The sequence below is a fragment of the Eptatretus burgeri genome, chromosome 13 (genome assembly GCF_056783735.1).
Source record: "Eptatretus burgeri isolate ZD-2024b chromosome 13, Ebu_testis_v1, whole genome shotgun sequence".
NCBI lineage: Eukaryota > Metazoa > Chordata > Myxini > Myxiniformes > Myxinidae > Eptatretus > Eptatretus burgeri.
The window spans coordinates 80,567,062-80,588,967 of NC_140973.1; the positions used below are offsets into that span (position 1 = coordinate 80,567,062).

The 21,906-nt window shown below is 46.1% G+C and overlaps 1 protein-coding gene across 8 annotated transcripts in view; it reads right to left on the bottom strand.

Annotated features, from left to right (window-relative positions):
- LOC147014901 (uncharacterized) overlaps nucleotides 1-21,906 on the bottom strand; it is a 98,907-nt gene that overhangs the window by 25,489 nt on the left and 51,512 nt on the right. For 6 of the 8 annotated variants that reach the window (XM_085853339.1, XM_085853338.1, XM_085853335.1 and 3 more), the window contains exons 5-8: nucleotides 18,196-18,288; nucleotides 17,653-17,712; nucleotides 16,126-16,227; nucleotides 14-113 (exon numbers count right to left, since the gene is read on the bottom strand). In XM_085853339.1, the coding sequence (XP_085709465.1) occupies nucleotides 14-113; nucleotides 16,126-16,227; nucleotides 17,653-17,712; nucleotides 18,196-18,288 (355 nt within the window). The other 2 variants (XM_085853340.1, XM_085853337.1) reach the window with 2 other exon arrangements.

The following is a 21,906-nucleotide window of genomic DNA, read 5'->3' on the forward strand; positions in this document are numbered from 1 at the left end:
ATAAATGCCGTACCTGATTAATAGAGACATTCGATCCATTGCTGTGGCTTTCTTGGAATCTGTTTTTTTCTTCTTCTTCTTCCAACAGTACTTCATCTGTCACGCTGATGGAACTGTGGGCAATGTTATTAGCTGTGATTGTTGCCATAGAAATGATTGTTTTATTTTTATTTTAATGAAAGCTTGAAACATTTACATTCATCCAACACACGATGGTATGGACACTGTGCTGCTACATATACTCAGCAGGGCATAAACAATGTGCTCACATGGTAGGCGACACTTGCTGCTGGCAGGTCGTGCAGCAAGCGCTGTCATGGGACTCGATTTGTGCCCTGCTGCCTCGTCAAGTTAGGGGGTTCGATTCAGTTTAGTAAAGAGCCTAATGTGGTCAACAATAAACACTCAGCAGTATTTTGTCCTGATGAGCTCACGGCAGGTGCACAATCTAGACTGACTTCTCTGCTTTCTTCTATTCATGACCAGAGGCTTTAAATTTGTCTGCAAAGGCTTCAGTGACATACAGATGCCTCCTAGTTTGGAAGTGATGTGTTGGCATAATGGACATGACGTCAGCGTCCTGTCATCGAGTTGCTATGCTTCTTTGGTGTGTGTGTGTATATATATATATATATATATATATATATATATATATATATATATATATATATATATATATATATATATATAAATATATATATATATATATATATATATATATATATATATATATATATATATATATATATATATATATATATATATATATATATATATATATATATATATATATATATATATATATATATATATATATAAATATATAAGCCTGGTGTTGGCTTAGTGGTTAGGGTGGCGGCTTGGAATCCAAGGGTCCTGAGTTCAAGCCCCGTTGGCTGCTGAATTAACACCAGGGGGTTGACTCAGCCTGTCATCCTTCTGAGGTCGGCGAAATGAGTGCCAGTGTACTGGTCCCGGTGTATGCCCCGGTTAGAATAGGTGTACCATATCCCTGTGTGTCGTAGGAGGCGACCAGGGGTGGCGTCAGGAAGGGCATCCGGCCATAAAAACATTGCCTCAAGAAAAAGCCAAACCCCTGCACAGCAGGGAAAAATGGCTGTAAAAACGGTCATTTTATATATAAATATATATGCAGTATATATACACGTGTACACACACACACACACACATATGTAAGGTGCCAGATTATGTCTGAGAAGGGATAAATGTCGAAACCACAGCACATACAATGCTGACCGATACCTCATTTAGGAGCTCTTGGGTCCACATTGTACATTTGGAGGTTTAAAAATAGTTGTTAATGCAATTTTGAGTTGTATCTAGTTTTTGTTGCGCATGTGGTGTCTTTGCTCAGTTAAGAGTCATTGGTTCGCACATCTACCGGAAGTAAAAAAAAAAAATGAACACAAACTTCAGTCAATTCTGTTGACGGGTAATTTCATTTTCATCGATTTACTTTGCCGAGAAACCTTAGCAGTCTTCACAGTTAGTGAGGATTATGCTTTTAAAGGGAAATCATGGCAAAAGAAATGCAACAAATAATTTCCTTTTTGTCTATTTTACTTCACCAGAAACGTTTCTTTTGGAAACGAATGAATTCTCCGACAAACGGAACCTCAGACTCCTTACTAATCCATCCGTGGGAAGTTTGAGGTTATGAAAAACGAATTGTTACGATTACAAATCGAAAATTTCTTCAAAAATCTCCTTCTCCGGACCCACCGGTCAGAATGCTACCAAATTTGGGTTGCAACATTAGGCCAGGGCCCAAATAAGCTACAGGTCCAGTGGTCCATTTTAATATTATTTATTTATTCGATGCGATCAGAAGTGAAGTGAAACTGCACGGACTCCTCGAGGGTTGTCAATGTGGCCTTCAGTGAGAGAAAGCTGTTGATGTCACACACAGGCACTCCTTTCCTGTAGTAATTCTCTGCATACTACTGTAGTATGACCTATTTCCAACTGTAATATATGAGAGTCCAACTCTCATATACTATAGTTCTAACTGTAGCATTTTTGCCTGGGACAACCTTGCATATTATCCAAATACCCCAAATCATTGGCGGTATATTAGGAGAACAAATGAATGAAAATAAAGAAAAACTGAAAACCAAAATACACAAAAATCAGGAAAAACTGGAACTCAGAGTGATACTATCCATATTGGCTCGAGATTGCTACGGATCAAATCAGTCTGTGTGTCAATCCTTGTGAGGGAGAGGGGAGGGATGCTGACTTGAAAAAGAAAGGGGGTGAGGACTCGAAGTCACATTTTACATTTTGTGGAATGTCCATGGAACCCTGCCATTCTGCTGTCAAAAGACATTCCTATTTCTGTCAAATTCCTTCAATATTCCACACTCTATTGAATAGAAATTAACTTACAACAGGATGGTGGAACTGGTTTATCTGCAAGTCTTATGTAAAGATAGTTTAAAGGACCTGATAATGTGCATTACGGTCATGTTGAAATCAGAGTGAGAATTTTTCAAAATGTTTCATGTCACTCATTTTAAGCAGAGATTCAAATCAAATAATCCAACATTGAGTTTTGCAGAGAATCGGAGGTGATGTTTGCTCACGCCATATCTATATAATATTTTCAAGCGTTGCTTGTTAGGTCATCTCTTTGAGCATGACCTAATAATATGGGTGTCGATGTCCTTCGATCCGTCCGTCCGTTCACAATGAAGTTGAAGCAGGAGATCTGGTCATTTGTGATCCTGATAGAGGTCGATGAGACGTACACGATGGTATGACTTTCAAGGTCACCGAAGGTCAAGGTCAAGGTCACAAGGCCTTTGAAGTTGCGCAAATGACGATTTTCAAATTCTATCTCCTCCGCCATTTCTCAAGCGATCTTGAATTTGATTGTAGCATATGAATCTATGCGACAATGTCTAAATTTAGTCAGGCCGGATTTTCGATATTCGCTTTCGTTTTCGTGTCACGTGACTTCAAAGTTGGCAAAAACTGCCCTACCTTCAGGAGGCTATATATTCTCTACTGGGCATGGTAAAAGATAGTGAATGGTGTCATTGCATAGCAGCTGACCTTGTATATTTATACATTTTCCGCCGAAGGTGCAAAAGTTTCAAAACCCGAAATGTAAACGTCGGGATTTATTTTCAAAATATAATTCCGTGCGTGCGCGCCAAAATGCCGAGTCATCTTTAACCAAACTGTGCAGTTCGAGCTGCGCAGTAGTCTTCAGTCATAACTGAACATTAAGAACTTGTGGTATTTTTGAGATGACCGTCACCACCACACGGGGGTAATTTTATGTTTAGGTTATTCTTTCACGGCCGAACCGTAGCACCAAGAGACCCCAAATTTTGGGTGAAGGTATGTCAGAATCTGGGCAAGGTTTTAAGGCATCACAGGTTGGCCTTGACGTCGTCCATTTCAAGGCCACCAGGGGCCGGTATAAGGTGTATATTGGGATGTGGGGTCAGGCAGTGTTCTGCTGGCCCGCAGGGAATAGGTAACAACCATGAGGCCAATAACTCCATGGCTTTTCAATGACCAAGACGGCCCGCAACGATCTGCCGGAGAAAGCTCACCCAGCATGGCAGTGCCGGCTATCCCTTGTTAGCGTGTGTATGTATGTATGTATGTATGTATGTATGTATGTATGTATATATATATATATATATATATATATATATATATATATATATATATATATATATATATATATATATATAGAAATATATATATATGCGAATTCACGCCCGCCGGCATGCGATCGGCCGCTCGACTCGAATGGCAGCCGCCTCGCCCACCAGACGGACAATTCTGTCATGACCCTCCAGGAACTATCGCCCGGAGCCAGTCACGGGTGGGCCTTTCGACCTCATCACGATCGTGCCAATCGGCCACCCGCATAGGATAGGGTTGTTCGCCAAACTCGACCTACCTAAGTACCCACGCGGATGGTAAACCGGGCGATCGTACCTCGCCGCAGGCCGACTCCAGACATGAACCGCCTAAGCGGTCTGTTCCATGCTATCGGGACAACGGAGCGGTGTTATCGTCGGCCTCGACAGTTCCGATTAATTATCGGGCGTATTAAGCTCACTACGAACCCTTTACGTGAAGCAGGATGGAGAGTCAAACGAAGGAAAGGATGCAGCGAAACGGGGAACAATTCAACATAATGCACATTTATTACCCAGCCCACAAAAAGCACACATATACAGTCAAACAGTCAGAATGCACATAGATCAATTTAAAACAAAAACAACAATGCAGAGCTACGACCGAATACGCGAACACACGGCAACACTTATACAGTTTTACTTCACAGGTGGCGCCGACACAGATTCACTCAAAAGCAAAGCAAAGATGCCACCCTCATAGGCAAGGGGGCAGACGGGCTTGTCGGCCAATATGTGCGCGGGACCTGAAGGAGCGGTCAGGTCCGCGAGACCGGGTGGGTCCTACCCGCGTCCTCGTGGCGCGTTGGCGGACGAGCCGCAGATGTCCGCGTGGCTGTGCCCCGACTCCGCGCTCCTTCGTGGGTTTCGTTGGCACCGCTTGGAGTGGGGTGGGAACGGGGCCCCCTTTTTGCACTATCTCACCGCGGGGGAAAGGGGGAAATTGTTGATGCCCTGGGGGAGGAGAATGGCTGGCTGGCTTGGGTCCCGCGACGAGTGATCCCACCGCGACCTCGTCGCCGACCGCTGTCTTCCCTGCCTCGGACCCGAGCTCCTTGGCCTCCTCCCACAATTCTCCTCAGCCGACTGCGGAAACCACCTTGACATCTTCGCCTCCCGACTCCACTCCTCTCTCCAACCCGACTTGACTACCAAAACTCTCTCCCTCAAAACTCTCTGCTCCCAAAACTCTCCTTTCTGCCACGAAACTCTCTCACGATTCGCCTTGCGCTCGGTGCTTTATAGGCCGGCAGGAGAACCCATATGCAAATTTCCGGATCAGGATGAGCTCGGGGGCGGAGCCACGCTCACAGATTGGATGGAGGAAAAGGGGCGTGAATCTCCCCTGATCCTAGAATTTGCATATTTCGATTTCACACGGAAGCGCCTGGAGGCGGGGCCAAGCCGCTCCGCGCTTGCTGATTGGACGGATCAGAAGTGGGCGTGTGGCATTCTTGATCCGAATTTTCCCTCGGAAAGGCTGCTATTTGCACTCGCGGCTCGGTGCGTTTTTCTGAACGAGCCCAGGACAGCCCGACGCTCAGTGTTCACAGGTGATGCGGGAATGGCCGTAGAAGGAGAGAGGCGAGGGTGGTGGAGGGTTTTTGGTGGTGGTTTGATGGTTATGGCAGTTGATTCAAAATAAAGATAGAACAGAAAAACGCCTAACTCAAAGCGTCGCAGCCCGAATGAATCACATAAATTCCCTCTAAACAACAGGTTTGGGGCTAACTACACATGTACTTAAGAGATATCTCGCCTACGGGACCTGAATGGTGGTTTGCGAATTTCCACAGCCGTAACAATATATTGTTGCGGGCCAGGGGTCCAGTGGCGAGAACGACCACGAGGTGGGGAAAGTTACATCGATTCCCACCTGACTTTCCGGAATTATAGGCCATCGCTCAAGATAATTCCATGAGCCGGCGGGTCACTGAACCGACCGTGGAATGCCAATATCTCAACCGCGTAGCGTAGGGTAGGATCCATTCGGTTTTCCATGCTTTGCATTTCACTTCCCTGTTGGTTTTGCATGTTTGTTAGTATTTCCACCAACTGGCTCAAGTCAAATGGCTGTTGCGAAGCCGATCTGCCACAATCGGGCGCAGATTCAACAGGGATCGTTCGGTCCTCCGTGGGGGGAATTTGATGCAGGGGGAGCTCATGCACCGCCGCTGCCGCCCCCAATGCTACTACCTCTGGGTCTGATCGCAGGGAAAGGTCTTCTATTCCTGCCTCGTGTTGTCCTGGGCCATGGATTCTTCGAACATTAATTCAGAACCCACCTGTACCAGTCCGCATTGGTCTGCCATGATCCTTACTGAGAATTAAATAAAATTTTGATCGCTCTTAATTTCGGAGAGAAAAAGGGGGGGGGTTGCTAAGCACACCCCTGGTCCGAATCCCGTAAATTTCTCGATGAATGCGGAGGGGTTCATATCTCCACTCCTGACACCAAACTGTTGCGTTTGGTGTCCTGTAAATTTCTTTGTGGAGGCGTGGGGTTCGAATCTCAGTCCTGACTACCAAACTGTTGTGAGCCGGGGGACGGTGGCGAGAACGACCACAAGGTGGGGAAAGTTACGTCAATTCCCACCAGACTCTCCGGAATTGTAGGCCGTCGCTCTGCATAATTCCATGAGTCAGCGGGTCGCTGAACCGACCGTGGAACGCCAATATCTCAACCGCGTAGCGGAGGGTCTTTTTGTCTCGAACCAATTTTCCTATTTAACTACGCGATGTTTACTACTGGGGAATCACGCCTCGGCACGTCTTGCTCCAACCGGATCACTCCACCGACTGCGGTAGAGTTCTATCTACAGACTACCAACTCTGGTTCGGGTGCAGTCGAGCAGAACTCCCAAAGACGTGCCGGCAAGGATGAACGGACTATCGGATATATTGTAAAAACCTGGCTAAAACTCAGATCGGAACCATGCTGGACCAATGCAAGAAAGGACGGAAACGAACTGGGAAATTTTCTACGATTGTTTTATTTACAAATAAATAAAGACACAGGGCAAGACCGATCGCGGATATGCAAGCAAGAATTTACAATGATGGAAAACACTTAACAGTTCTACTTATAAGATGGGCCTACACACTCAGACGATTTATTGAAAGATCCCCACAGCCAGAGAGGGAGAGACAAGCTGGTGGTCGCAGTTCACGTGGGTACCTGCATGTTGAAGGGAGGAAGTGCTCCATAGTGCAGCACCTGCTATTGGTCGTGGGGCTCATGCCCGTGGAGGTAACCGAGCAGGGCAGGCGCAGTCCCAAGGCGGAGATCAGGGTCACGGACGGGACCCAGGAAAATGTAGAGCGCACACCAACCAACTTGCTCCTCCAAAAGAACTCTCGTTCCTCCTCCAAGAGACTTACTCAGAACCAACAACCGAACCCCCTCAGAACTGTCCACTGAGGATGGCGTCGTAGCTTTTATGGACCAGCCCGAAAGGGGCGGGGGCTCGGTGGAACTGACATCACTGTCTGCCCTGATTGGAAGGAGCTCCCATGGGTCCGCCCTCTCTGGGTGGGATTTCGGCCATGCGGGGAAAACCCCGCCCCTTCTCCACGCATGCCCATACTCATCAAAAAGAAGTTACAAAGTTTGTGGAAGCCGAGAAGGAACTGCCAGAGATTCTGCCTCGAACAGCGAGTCGCGGTTAGGCGAGTGAAGCGCTTGTTCAGTGGTGTTGTCGGTTTGTTTGTTGGATGGTCTGTTGGATGATCGTTGGAGGGTTCGTTGGATGGTTTGTTGGATGCAATAACCTACCGAAAAGGACATCGCAACGCACATTTTTGATTCTCCCACTCGACAAAAGGAAGGGACCTGTCTCACATGTACTTAACGGAATAAATGGCTCTCGGGACATCTGTATGTTTGAATGCATATGGTTTCCAGATCCATAACAAAATATAAATATATATATATATATATATATATATATATATATGTATTTTTTTTGGGAAACCATTTGCATTCAACATACAGATGTCCCAAAAGTCAGTTATGTCATAAAGTATGTGTGTAGTCAGATCCCTTTCCTTTTGTCTTGTGGGAGAATCAAAGGCGTGCGTTGGGATTTATTTTTAGTTAGGTTATTAAATCTTTACATCCAACGAACCCTCCAACGAACAACCAACAACCATTCCATTCCCTTTCACGATCCACGACCCACCCGCTATCTACAAGCACTCTGACTTACCAAGGCAGGGTCTTGCAGTCGCTCCTTGCTGCTTCCACCAACGTTTCTTCCACAAACTTTGTAACTCTTGCACGACGGCCTGTGCAACATTGATACTGTTACTCGTCAAGTATGAACCCGCGTGGAAGACTGGCTCGGGTTTCCTGGCAGGGGCTGTTGCAGCGTTGATACTGTTACTCGTCGAGTGTGGGCCCACGTGGAGGAGTGGCTGGGGTTTCCCAGCACGGCAGAGGCTAAGGCCCCACTACGGAAAGGTGGGCCGTGGGACCTGTCTAATCAGAGGCGGACAGCGAGGTGTGTTCACCAAGGCCCCACCCCGCTGAGGGAGGTCCAAAAATTCCCGAGCACTCTCTGCAGCAGGTGGTCTTTTTGGGGTCTTGGAGAGTCTTTTAAAAGTTATTTTGAAGAGTTGTTGGTGGGCGTCGAGGCGGTGAACGTGTCTCTGCTGACCCTTTACGAGGAAGGGAAGAGCGACCGCGACCCCCCCCCCCTTTCGTGGACCCCGGCCATTCACCACCAAAGCTCCACCACGAACCTCGAGTCTCACATGGGCGACTGAGAACCAAATCAGTGACCATTGTCAGGTGCCGCATCGTGGAGCACGCCCTTCCTCCGACGGTCAGGTACACGACCGAACTCTGGCCCCAGCTTGTCTCTCTCCACGGCTGCGAGGGTCTAATAAAGAGTCTGGGTTTCTTTTCATTTTGTGTGTGTGTCTGCGTATGGGCCCGTCTTTAAGTAGAACTGAATAATTGTTTTTGGATCATTGTAAATACTTCTTGCATATTCGTGTTAAGTCTTGCTTTGTGTCTTCATTTGCTGAAAATAAAACTTGTTAGAAATGTTCCCAGTTGGTTTCCGTCCCTTCTTGAATTGGTCCAGCGTGGTTCGGATCTGAGTTTAGGCGGGGTTTTATACCCGATAATCCGATCATTCCAGTCGGCACGGCTTTGGCAGTTTCCGCTCGGCTGCACCCGAACCGGAGTTGGTAGTCGGTAGTTGGAACTCTAGCACAGTCGGTAGAGTGACCCGGTTCGAGCAAGACGTGCCGAGGGCTGGTTTTCCCGGTAGTCGAAATCGCGTAGTTAATTAGGTAAATTGGTAATAGACAAATAGACCCTACGCTACGCGGTTGAGATATTGGCGTCCACGGTCGGTTAGATGCCCCGCCGGCCAGCGGAGTTATCCGAGCGACGGCCTACATTTCCGGGGAGTTCGGTGGAAGAGGACGCAAACCTCCCCCACCTCGTGGTCGTTCTCACCACCGACCCCTGGCCCACAACAATATATATATATATATATATATATATATATATATATATATATATATATATATATATATATATATATATATATATATATATATATATATATATATATATATATATATATTGTTGTGGTTACCAGATTCGCAAACCACCATTCAGGTCCCTTAGGTGAGGTATCTCGGTAAGTGCATGTGTAGTTAGGCCCAAACCCGTTGTCTAGTGGGAATACATGTCATTTATGCGAGCTGCGACTCTTCAGGATAGCCGTTTTTCTTTTACTATCTTTATTTTGGACCAACCGCCAGGATTACCATCACAATTACAACCACAACCACCGCTTCACCACAACCGCCACGACCTTCCCGTCACACCTCGCCACCGTAGCATCGCCACCGTTCTTGCCCCGCTGTGGGTACCGGTGTTGGACTCATGCAGAACACGCGTCGAACAGCGTGTACAAAATCACGGATTTTCTGCTTCAAAAACGGATCAAAAACGACACACGCCCACTTTTTGCCGTCCAATCAGTGAGCGAGGGGCGAATTGGCCCCGCCCCCAGAACGATCGATATATGCAAATTTGTGGATCAAAAAGCCTTCACGCCCACTTTTTCTCGGGCCAATGGGGAGCGAGGTGAAAGGTCAAAGGGAGGGGGTCAAAGGCGAAGTTACGGGGGGATAAAAGGACGGTGTTCGTCAGAGTCGGTCGGAGAGTCAAGAAGAGGAGAGTCGGAAGCAGAGGGTCAAGACTTCGCGGGCGGTGGAGCTGCTCGTCGTGTGCGTTGGAGTCGGAACGGAGGGGACGGAGCTGTGGAAAGGCGGCGACACCAGACGAGGGGGTGCTCGCGTCGTGCAGGAAGCTGCACCCGAGGGAGGCCGACAGCGCGACCTGGCCGAGGTGGAGACGCTCGTCGCACATAATAAAGATCCTCTATACCCCGAGCATCAGCAACCCCCTCCTGTTTCCCCCCGCGCTGAGATAGTGCGACCAAGGGGGCCCCGTTCCCACCCCCAGCCAGGCACTGTCCACGAGGCCCGCGGGTTGCGGGGCCATCGCCGCTCCGCGTCTCATCACCAGACGGGTAGGCCCGACCCGGTCTCGGCCTCAGGCCTACCTCATTCTTGGGGGATTTCTTTTCCTTGGTTTTGGGTATGTGTTGTCGGCGCCGTCTGTGAAGTAGAATTGTATAAGTGTTGCCGTGTGCTCGGTAGTCGGTATTAGCTCTGCACTGTGTTTTCACTTTTATGTTTGCTTTTTGTGTAAATGGAAGTGTGTTTTCTTTTTTTTGTGTGCATTTGGTGGAATTGTATTTGTGTGCTTTCCGTTCGTCGCGAATAAATGTGCTTTATTGTTGAACTGTTCTCCCGCTTCGCTTCGTCTTTTCCTCCATTGAATCCTCATCTTGCTTCACGTAAAGGGTTGGTAGTGGGCTGAATACGGCCGATAATTAATCGAACCGTCGAGGTCGACGATAACACCGCTCGGTTATTCTGATAGTACGGAACGGGTCGCTTAAGTGGCCCGTGTCCGAAGTCGACCTGCGGCGAGGTGCGATCGCCCGGTCTACCCTCCGCGTGGGTACTTAGGTAGGTCGAATTTGGCGAGCAACCCTATCCCACGCGGGGGCTGATTGGCTCGATCGCGGTGTGACCGAAAGGTCCACCCGTGACTGGTTCCCGGCGTTAGTCCGAGAGGGTCACGACTGGATTGTCCGTCCGGTGGGCGACGTGCCGCGATTCGAGTTACGTGGCCGTCCGCACGCCGGCGGCGCGAGACCGCAACAATATATATATATATATATATATATATATATATATATATATATATATATATATATATATATATATATATATATATATATATATATATATATATATATATATATATATATATATATATATATATATATATATATATATATATATATATATATATATACACACACATACACATATATACACACACACATATATACATATTGCTACGAATTCGCGCCCGCCGGTGTGCGAACTGCCGCTTTAGCCAATGGTGGCCGTCTCGCCCACTGAACGGACAATTCAGTCGCGACTTTCCGGAACAACGCCGAAAACCAGTCACAGGTGTGCTCCAAGCGCACACCACGGCGTAGTCAATATTCTAACCGCGCACGACAGGGTCAATCGCCGAATTGTCGATATATCTAATTATTCACGTGGGCAGCCTACCGAGAGACCGTACCTCAGCGAGGTCTGCTTGGACACGAACCGCTGAAGCGGTTCGTTCCTTTCTGGGATAACCGAGCGGGGTATTATCGCGAGACCTCGCTGGACCCGATCCTTTTATCGGCTATTAAAAAGCCCGCTATTATTCCGAAGGCAAGATTGCAGTTCAATTGGGGAAAGAGGACACAACGAACGGGTTAACATTTAAACACGCACATTGATTCACACACGTATGCAGTCAGGTATTCAAAACACCAACATGCACGTACACAGAAAAGCAATGGAATTGGCGGGAAAGGACAAGACGCGAGCAAGACAAAGCACTACAACCGTCTATTATTTATTATTCACAAGCACTTGACAACAGTTCTACTTAACGGGACACGACGCCACAACGTTCACACAAATAAACCAGGAAAGACCCCCTCAATGACAAGGGGGTAAGACTGGACCCGTAGGCTTTTATAACGTGGAGCTTGGCAGACCGAAGGAGTTCCATGAGACCGTTGCAGGTTACCTCCACCCTCGTGGTGCTTCGATGGGGCGACCCGCGACGTCCCGTCCTCACGGCAGCTAGCGTAGCTGCGGTTGAGTCCAGGCCTTGTCAAGCGGCCGGGTGATTCGGGCCTCAGCCGGCGACGCCTTGAGAGGAACGAACGGGTCTTGATGCTCTTCCAAAGTTGATGCTCTTTGTAAGAACCCGTCCGTTCCTCAGCGATGCTCGAACTGTGCTGAAGCCCGATCACCTCAGACCGTTTGGCGCTGGCTGGCGAGCTCTCTCCGGCTCTCTCCACACGAACGCGCAGGTCTGCACGGCACAGCAGTTTTGGCCACGCTCTCAGCTCGCGTGTCCTCCACTCTCCTGGACTTATCCCCTGACTGTGTTCTCCAGGCTTCCACTCGGCTCCCCGACCTCTCCGGACTGACCCTCCATCGACTCCAGACTTCACCGACTGACTCCACCGACTGACACTCCGCCGACTCCAGACTGCGAACTGGCGCTCCGCTCGGCCTTTTATAGGGCTCGAGAGACGAGATCTGACCTCCGCTCTTCGACCTTCGACCCCCACAGGCCCCGCCCCTTTCTCTCTTTTGATCCGAATTCCATGGCGAAGCTTCCACAGAGCGGACGTGCGCGGGATCACCAAACTTGCTCGGAGAGCGGACGGGCACGAGATCACCAAACTTGCGCGGAGAGCAAACCCCCGCGTGTGCCTGCAGCGATGCCGTTCGATGCGGACTCGCCGCGGCTGGTGCAAAGATGGCGTCGCTTCGGGGATGAAGGTGAGGCGATGTTATTCGGGTTGGTCTATTGGTGGAGATGCGGTTTAGGAGATGGTGGGGAGATGTCGTTATGAAGGCGATGTGGAGAGGGTGGTTGGTGGTAGACGTGGTGGTTGGTGGGTGGCGTGGAGAAGGTGGTTGGTGGTTGGTGCGGTGGAGAAGGTGGTTGGTGGGTGGCGTGGTGGAGAAGGTGGTTGGTGGTTGGCATTGTGGTTGGTCCAAAATAACGATAGTAAAGAAAAACGGCTAACTCAAAGATCACAGCCCTGTCCACATGGATAAACCCCATTAAAACAACGGTGAGGAAATCTAACTGAACACGGACTTATCGGCATAACTTAACTAAGGACCTATATGGTGTTCTGCGAATTTCCACAGCCGTAACAATATATACATATGTTTACATATACACATATATACATAACAGCTTGAGCCTGGTGTTGGCGCAGTGGTTAGGGCAGTGGCTTGGGATCCAAAAAAAGGTCCTGAGTTCAAGTCCCGTTGGGCCACTGAATTAAGACACCAGGGGGTTGACTCAGTCTGTCATCCTTCTGAGGTCGTCGAAATGAGTACCAGTGCACTGGGCCGGTGTATACCCCGGTTAAAATAGGTGTACCATATCCCTGTGTCGTAAGAGGCGACCAGGGTTGCGTCAGGAAGGGCATCCGGCATAAAACGTGCCAAATCACTATGCGGATCATACGGATGATCCGCTGTGGCGACCGCGAAAGGGAGCAGCCAAAAGAAGAAGAAGAAGAAGAAGAAGAAGAAGAAGAAGAAGAAGAAGATATATATATATATATATATGTATACATATTTACATATATACATATATACACATATATATATATATATATATATATACATATATACACATATACATATTTAAATCTATACATATATATTTACATATATATATATATATATATATATATATATATATATATATATACATATTTACATATATAAATATATATATATATATGAATTTGGGAATTCTATTGCACACAACATACAGGTTCCTTTAGTCAGCTATGTCGATAAGTGCTTGTTCCCGAGAAAGCTCACCTTTCATTGTTTAAATGTTCAGAAATCGATTAGATGTGCTGTGGATCGATTTAATAGTCAGGGAACGAACAATGGAGACATCCCTCCTCCTCTTCTGCGAAGAGGAAGAACCCTGCCGTCCCATGACTCATGATGTCAACAACTCCCTCCCACCCGTGGTTGAGCGGGGGGGGGGGGGAGGGGATGGATCACGAGGGCACGAGTCACGCCGGGCGTGGAGGAAGGGGGCGGAGAAGGATAAGAGGAGATCTTTTCTTTTGTGTTGGGCAGAATTGGAGGGCAGAGCTCGAGAAGGGAGTTGAGAGTAGTCGTTTAGCAGACCGTCGGGTCCTGCTTGGCTTGCGTTAGGGTTGAGGCCTTCGGAAGCCTTTTGCTTTGACGGTTCCGTGACCTTCGGCTACTGCTTGGCTCGGGAGAGCTTTTTGCTTCAAGCTGCCCTGTTTGGAAGGAAGTTAAGCCGGTCGCTCGGCTCGAGCTGCGAGTGGTGGCTTCTTCTTCTTGGTTCGTGGAGCTCTTTGTTCTCCATTTTGGTTCCCGGCTTGGTGTGACTCATCGACCTCTTTGTGGAGGTGGTTCCTTGGGGAAGCGACGCATCGACGGGAAGGATCGGCGCCTCGTCTCACCAGCACATGTTGAGAAGCGCGGGAGGATTCGCGGTAGCTCGGGAAGATCGCGGCTCGGCGATTGGATCCAGCTCACTCTCGCTGGAGCCCGGGTCCGAACAACTTGAAGACCACACGAGGTGGAGAGGTTCGAGATAGGCTCTGGGTTTCAGCTCACCTGTCCTCCGAGCTGGAGCTCGTTATTAAAGGCCTCTGCCACCATTTATTGGGTGTGTGTGCGTACGTGTGTCCGTGAGCCTGTCTAATAAGTAGGAACTGCTGTTAAGTGCAAGTGACTGTCCATAATAAGTAGACGGTTGTAGTTCTTTTGTCATGCTTTTGTTGCTTGTATAATTGCATTCGTGTTTTGCCTTGTTTAATTGCATACGTGCTTTATTATAATAAATGTCCTTGTGTGAATGTAAACCTGTTCGTTGCGTCCATTCCCTCATTGAAATGCCATCTTGTATTGCGGAATATTAGTTGGTTTTTAAATAGCCGATAAATAGAATCAGGTCCAACGGGACTGTGCGATAACACTTCGCTCGGTTATCCCAAAAGGAAGTGAGCTGCTTAAGCGGCTCGTTTCCAAGCCGTCCCATTGAGATACAATCTCTCGGTAACCTACCTGCGCGAATAATTAGGTAAATCGAAGATTTGGCGATCGGACCCTGTAGCGCGGGTAGAGTGCGGACAAGGTTGTGGTGGGATTAAAAACCCACCCGTGACTGGTTTCTGGCGTTGTTCCAGAAAGTCACGACTGGATTGTCCGTTTGGTGGGCGAAGTAACCGCTATTGGTTAGACGCGGTCATTTGCACGTCGGCGGGCGGGAATTCTACAACAAAAAAAAAAAAATATATATATATATATATATATATATATATATAAATATATATACAAATTTACATATATACATTTATATACTGTGTATATATATATATATATATGTATATATGTATGTATGTATATATATATATATATATATATATATATATATATATATATATATATATATATACATATACATTACACACAGTACGAAAGGTTGACGGTGATTTCGCTGATTTCCACACAGATGGAAGATGTCCTCAAGCAAATTACAGAGTAAATAGAGCAGAATGTTTGTGAAGTACAACATGCTGTATTTTGATTAGATAAGTCAGTGTAGTGACAGGTACTTTTCCTTATCATCTTATCGAAAGAAAGTTGAAACAACTTGATAATATGCAGGAGGTGATGTTAAAATCCGAGTTGGAATAATTCGAAATTTCCCAAACGTTTCAAGACACTCGTTTTGACACTTTCAACCCTGAGCACCTTGGACTTTTGGCTCCCCCACCTGGGCTCCGTGGAGAACCATCCAGCTGCTCGGATCACTGTAAGTTTGAATTCTGGCTGGTAAATCAGCCGATCGGGCATATGGAGGTTTGAATAGCGGCTGGAAAATGGCCGTTAAGGTTCAGAGGGTTCAACGGAGGTTCAAACCAAAGCATCCAACACTAAGCTTCACGGCAAACCAGAAATGATCTTTGCTCACACCATACAAAGATTTATGCAGCAAGCATGTTTGATGAAGCTGATGTTAGCTGACTTCCAAGCAGATGGAACACGACATGAGATACAACAGGATTCGCTTTAATTTCATTCAAACAATACTATTTCTATTGCTTGAACGATTCATGTCACGTCTTCTGTGTTTATGCCCAAGTTGAAAAGATACAAAAGTCAAATTATTGTACATTTTCCGAGGTAGATGTATCCCCAAAAAAAGGTTTTAAAAAGTGAAGAGAAGGAAAATAAAATGATTTACTTCACAATGTCCCAAAGAGTGGTTTTCTTTGGAACAGTAGATTGTGATGACTGCGTCACACGTACATCTTGTGAACCACGAGACTGGTTCATCGTTGGTTCCCTGAAAAAGAATAGTCCTCCTCAATCTACAACTTGGTATAAATGTGCTTAACCAGATATCATGTACATGTTTCATTTCAACAGATCTTTCCTTTCAACAACTGGCATTGCAATGATGTACGTACACCGCCTTCAGAGCATTCACACTCCTTGACTTTTTCACATTTTGTTGTTGTTTAAGCCTGAATTTAAAAGGATTTAATTTAGATTTGTGAAGTGCTGCAGATAATGTTGTCCTTCCAGAAAGTCCTGCCATCTCAGCCAAGGAACTCTGTAGTTCTGTCCGAATGTTCATGGTTCTTGCTCACCTCCCTGACCAAGGTCCTTCTTGCCCAGTTGCTCAGTTTGGTCAGACGACCAGCTCTCGGAAAAGTCCGGGTAGTTTCATATTCTTTCCATTTCCTAATGATGGATCTCACTGTGCTCTTGGGAACTCTCAACAATCTAGAAATTGTTTTATACTCCACCCCAGATCTCTGCCTCCTCACAATTATATCTCGGAGTTCTACAGGCAATTCCTTGGACTTAATGGGAGAGTTTCTGCTCCGACATGCACTGTCAACTGTTGGACCTTATAGAGAAAGGTGTTTCTTTCTAAATCATGTCCAATAAATTGAATTGATCACAGGTGGACTCCAATCAAGTTGTTGAGACATCTCAAGGATGATCAAGGGAAATGTGATGCACCTCAGCAAAATTTAGAGTGCCACAGCAAAGGGGTTGAATACTTCTTGGCTCGAGACATTTCAGCTTTTTATTTTCTGCTCACCTGGACTTTAGTCCAGTGAGCTGATGTGATTGAGCAGTGTCTGTAGGTCTGTCAGTGAGTCTGGAAAATGCAGTCATTATCGCTTGAACCAAATATATGAATTTGATGAAACTTGGCCAAAGACTTCAAATCTGATGCCCATTTGTATCGACCGCATCAAAATCTGCTCTCATTAAGTGTCAATGGGGGGGGTGGGGTGTAGACTGTAAATGGTTGTGGCCAACATCTTTCACAAACAGGTTGGGTAGTCTCAATTTTTGTTTGGAAATAATTTGTAATTTGTTCAGGGTATCAGCGATAACTCGCCATCTCTTTGCAAAAGACATAATGGGATCTTTAATGCCCACCAACATCCATAGCGCTGGACGATGGTCGTCTAGCTTCACGTCCACACCATTCATGCAAAACACCAGAATGACCAGCAACATCTGGGGCACGATTCCAACCCAGGCTAAACAACTCATCGCAAACACTTCGCAGCAATCCCCAAGCACTGAAACTTCCAATGATGTCATCTATGCTGCAGAAAACAATTCATGAGCAAAATGTGATTGAGATACGACAGGATAGCTTTCATTTCCTTGAAGGAATACCATTCTGATTGCTTAAGTACATTTCATGACACGACATCCAGAAGAGATATTTTCTTTCACTTACATGGTCTGTGTAATATCATCACGACCCTTCCTCCTCTTTCCGCATCTTCTGAACCAGTGTCTAAGTTGTGAAAGATTGAAAAGTCAATATAATGTACATTTTCTGAGATCGATAAATCCAAAAAAAGGCTTGTTAAGATCCTCGTCCTCTTAATGATGACGTCATAAAAACGATTATGACGTCATTGTGATGTATCAGGTTTGCGATAAATAATTATCTGTGCTAATGCCCCGCTCGATTCCCACAAACAGAGTTCAAAAAGCTTGCCTAGTTTCGGAGATAATTTTTTAGGCGATTTCCATTAGAGGAGATATTTTGCCATCATAACTTTTTTTCTCGGAGGAATTTTCAAAATCGGAGATGGTTACTGTCTGCGCAGAGTATTTTTACATATATATGCCAAGTTTCAGTAAATTTCGATGAAAACTGTAAGCTGTGAAACAAAAAAGTCCACAAGAAGAAGATGAAGAACAACAACGTGAGTAAGATTTAGAGATCCTCCATGAGGATCTAAAAAGCGAAGAGGAAAATAAAATGATTTACTTGCGATGCGTCCAAGGAGTGGTTTCATTTGGTGAAGAAGATGAAAATGACTCGTCCACACCTCTGTTTGGACACCCATTCATCTTTGCCTCCCTGAAAAAGAACAGTCCTCGAAAAATCAATCTCTCTCTATCGAGTGCAGCCTGTGGATGCTGGTTGCATCATTGGTTGGGACGCGGCTATGCCGCTGATGCAGTGTCCCCCTTCCCAGTACACTGGCACTCATTTGGCCGACCTTGGAATGATGACAGGCCGAGTCAACCTCCTGGTGTATTAATTCAGCGGCCAATGGGGCTTGAATTCAGGACCCTAAGATCCCAACTAGGATCCCAAGCCACCACCTGAACCACGAAGCCAACACCAGGCTTTGAAAAATCAATAACTTGGTACAAATGTGATAAAGTGGATATCATTACATTCTCTATTTCAACAAATATTTCCTTTCATCAACCGACACTACAAAAAAAACATCACTCATAGAGTGACAACTTGGTGAAAAGGAACAGCACTCGGAGGAAAACATATCACCGCAAAGCTGAATAGTTTACATCTTATATCCCACTAATCGGTCGGATCTGGATCCAGACCTGAACCAAAATCGAATCGGCTTGTTCTCGTAACCAAATCTGGACATAACCAACTCATCCAGATCGTTTTGTCAGAACTCGTCCACAACTTTTTGAGATATCATGCAAAACACAGTTTTGGACCCATCTGTCAATGGTGAAGAATCACTTAAAAAATTCGCTTCGGGGATGAAGCTTGCCGTATCTTCACCAAAATTCACACACACACACATACACACACACACACACACACACACACACACACACACACACACACACACACACACACACACACACACACACACACACACACACTCTGAAGTCAAACCTTGTGTGTGATCGATGTGTCACGTGACCGAATGTTGACACCTTCAGAGAATATAAAATCCACGACACAGACAGACACGTCCTTCCCTCTCGAAGCGATGTTTCAACTGTAACAAAGAACGCTGGGGCGAGCTCTGTGACGTCACTCCCATTGTTGATGTCACAGTTCAAATTTGATTCCAAAATGGAATTGAATTCCGAGTTCGTTTGTGAACCAATCGATGTTTGAAGAACGTTCGTTCCGTTTCGCACTTTTGATCGTTTGTCGTTATTTATTTCCTGACATTTCCCATTTATAATACAATCGATCATATAACGAACGATTCTCGACGTGAGGAGAACGTCTCCATTGCATGTTTTACCGGAATCCCTGATTCCGTTCACACTGAATGAAATTCTTGATCACAAATCTTGCTCTCGGATGCGATTTCACCAAAATGCGATTGCACTATTTGTTTTTAATCACGCCATTGACAAGGACTTTACGCCGCGCGCTAATTTCGTAGAAGACGCACTATTTTCGCGGACGTGAAAATGATATACGGTGTTGTACACGGACACCATGAACTGCCATTAGCAGAGTATCCGCTCCACCCACGACCTCTCCGAGGGCGATCTTGTTCTAAACATACAACACGTGGTTCTGACGCAGAGCATTATTTGGGCGGTGTATAGGCATGACGGTTGTATGGAGGCAAAAAGTAAAAAAATAATAACCCACCAAGTTCCGTGCATGAAAGAGAAACATACCGACTGTTAATAATTCAAAACACCTCACGACACTGGAAAACGTGGGGACAGGAAAACTGTACGGGAAATGGTGGACACTTGTGATACCCTCCCCGACCTGGAGGCGACACGACCCACATTTACATGGAGAATTTCCGTTCCTTCCCAAGACCTAAAAACACCCACACACACTCAATGGGGTCATGCTGATCCGATGCAGCGAGTCTGGATGTAATCAGCCCACAACTACATGGGGAGTAACGTGACAAATAAAAAACCAATGTCACCCGCAGGGTGACCCGTATCTTGCCAAAAGGTGACCACGTGTGACTTCTTTAAGGTCACACTGAGGTGAACAGAGCTGCTATCCACCAGGAGTGACTCCTTGAGGAATATCTGCCTACAAGAGATTCCGATGAGAATCGTTCTACAGAGTAACCATGAAAAATATGCGTTTGCCTCATAACGTCACCAAATGACGTCATAATGTCTCAGGCTTGACATATCTAGAAAGCACTCATCGAGGTGTTCAATTTGAGGTACTACACGATATGGTTCCTAAAACTTGAAAATTTGACCTTGGGGTCAAATATGTTTGACCTCAGGCGCTAACCATGAAGGTCAAAGCCAATCGCCACCAAAAATTAATCAGCTGAGCGGCAAACCATGAACTATATTCCCATTAAGTTTGAAGACGATCCGATCAAAATTACTAAAAAAATTAAGGTTTCGTCGACTCCCCTGATTTGCGACAAAGTGACCTTGACCTTTGACCTTCAAAATTTTGTGCACTGAAAGGGACCTCAAAAGGCCTCTGATATGCGAAGTTACAAAAATTTCCAATGATAACTGTGCTCTGCAGAGTGATTTATACGTGATTACAGACCAAAAAAAAACAAAAAAAAACAACATATGAAGGTCAAGGCCAATCGCCACCAAAAATTAATCAGCTGAGCACCAGACCATGAACTATGTTCCCATGAAGTTTGAAGACGATCCGATCAAAAATTACTCAAAAAATAAGGTTTTCCTCGACTCCCCTGATTTGCGACAAAGTGACCTTGACCTTCAAAATTTTGTGCACTGAAAGGGACCTCTATAGGCCTCTGATATGCGAGGTTACAAAAATTTCCAATGATAACTGTGCTCTGCAGAATTTTTTATTCGTGATTACAGACAAACAAACAAACAAAAACAAACAAAAAAAACATACAAGCTGACTAACATATCTTGCAAAAACTTGGTTTTGGTAAGATAAACAAACAAACACACAAACACCGGCCCGTAAATTTTAGTCAGGATCAGGGAAGGAAGGGGGAAGTGGGAATTTAACGTTCCATCTTTATTTACTTTTCACATTGTTCTTTACAAACAGGAACAGGAATAACACAGGCATGACAGGCCGAACGTCCTTCTCACGTACCAAAGTTCCCTGTGTGTCTGTGTAACTAGTTGTTAAGAACAGGAAGAAATGGGGAGGGGAGGATAGAGAGATAGGGGTGGGGCTGCATGGAGTTGGAAGAGGGAGATTGGGACGTTGGGAATGGTGGGGGGATTGAGGACTTTGGGTTGGAAGGGGGTAAGTCCTTGAGGTTGAGGGTAGTTGAGAACTTGAGGAAGAAAGGGGGAGGGAGTACACAGTTTGGGTGTGGTGGTGGGGGCACAGAAAGGATAAGTGTTGGAAGGGAGCGGGAAGGAAATGGGAGTGTGTGTGTGTGTGTGTGTGTGTGTGTGTGTGTGTGTGTGTGTGTGTGTGTGTGTGTGTGTGTGTGTGTGTGTGTGTGTGTGTGTGTGTGTGTGAGGGGCGGGGGCGGGGGGTTGGAGACCTGAAGTCACATCTTACATAATGCAGAATTTCTATGGATCCCAGTTGGTCCCTTTGGGTCTTTTGGGTCCTGGAGGTATTTTGAGTTCTCGTGGTCCTCAAGGTCCTTGGGGTCATTTGGATACCCTGGGTCTTTTGGGTCTCTGAGGTCTTTTCGTCCTGTAGATCTCGGTTCGAAGGGAGGGGAGGAAGAAGGTGTTTGGGGGTACTTGGGGTCCTCAGCTCTTTTGTGTTTTGGTTCCTTGAGGGTCTTTTTGAGTCTTT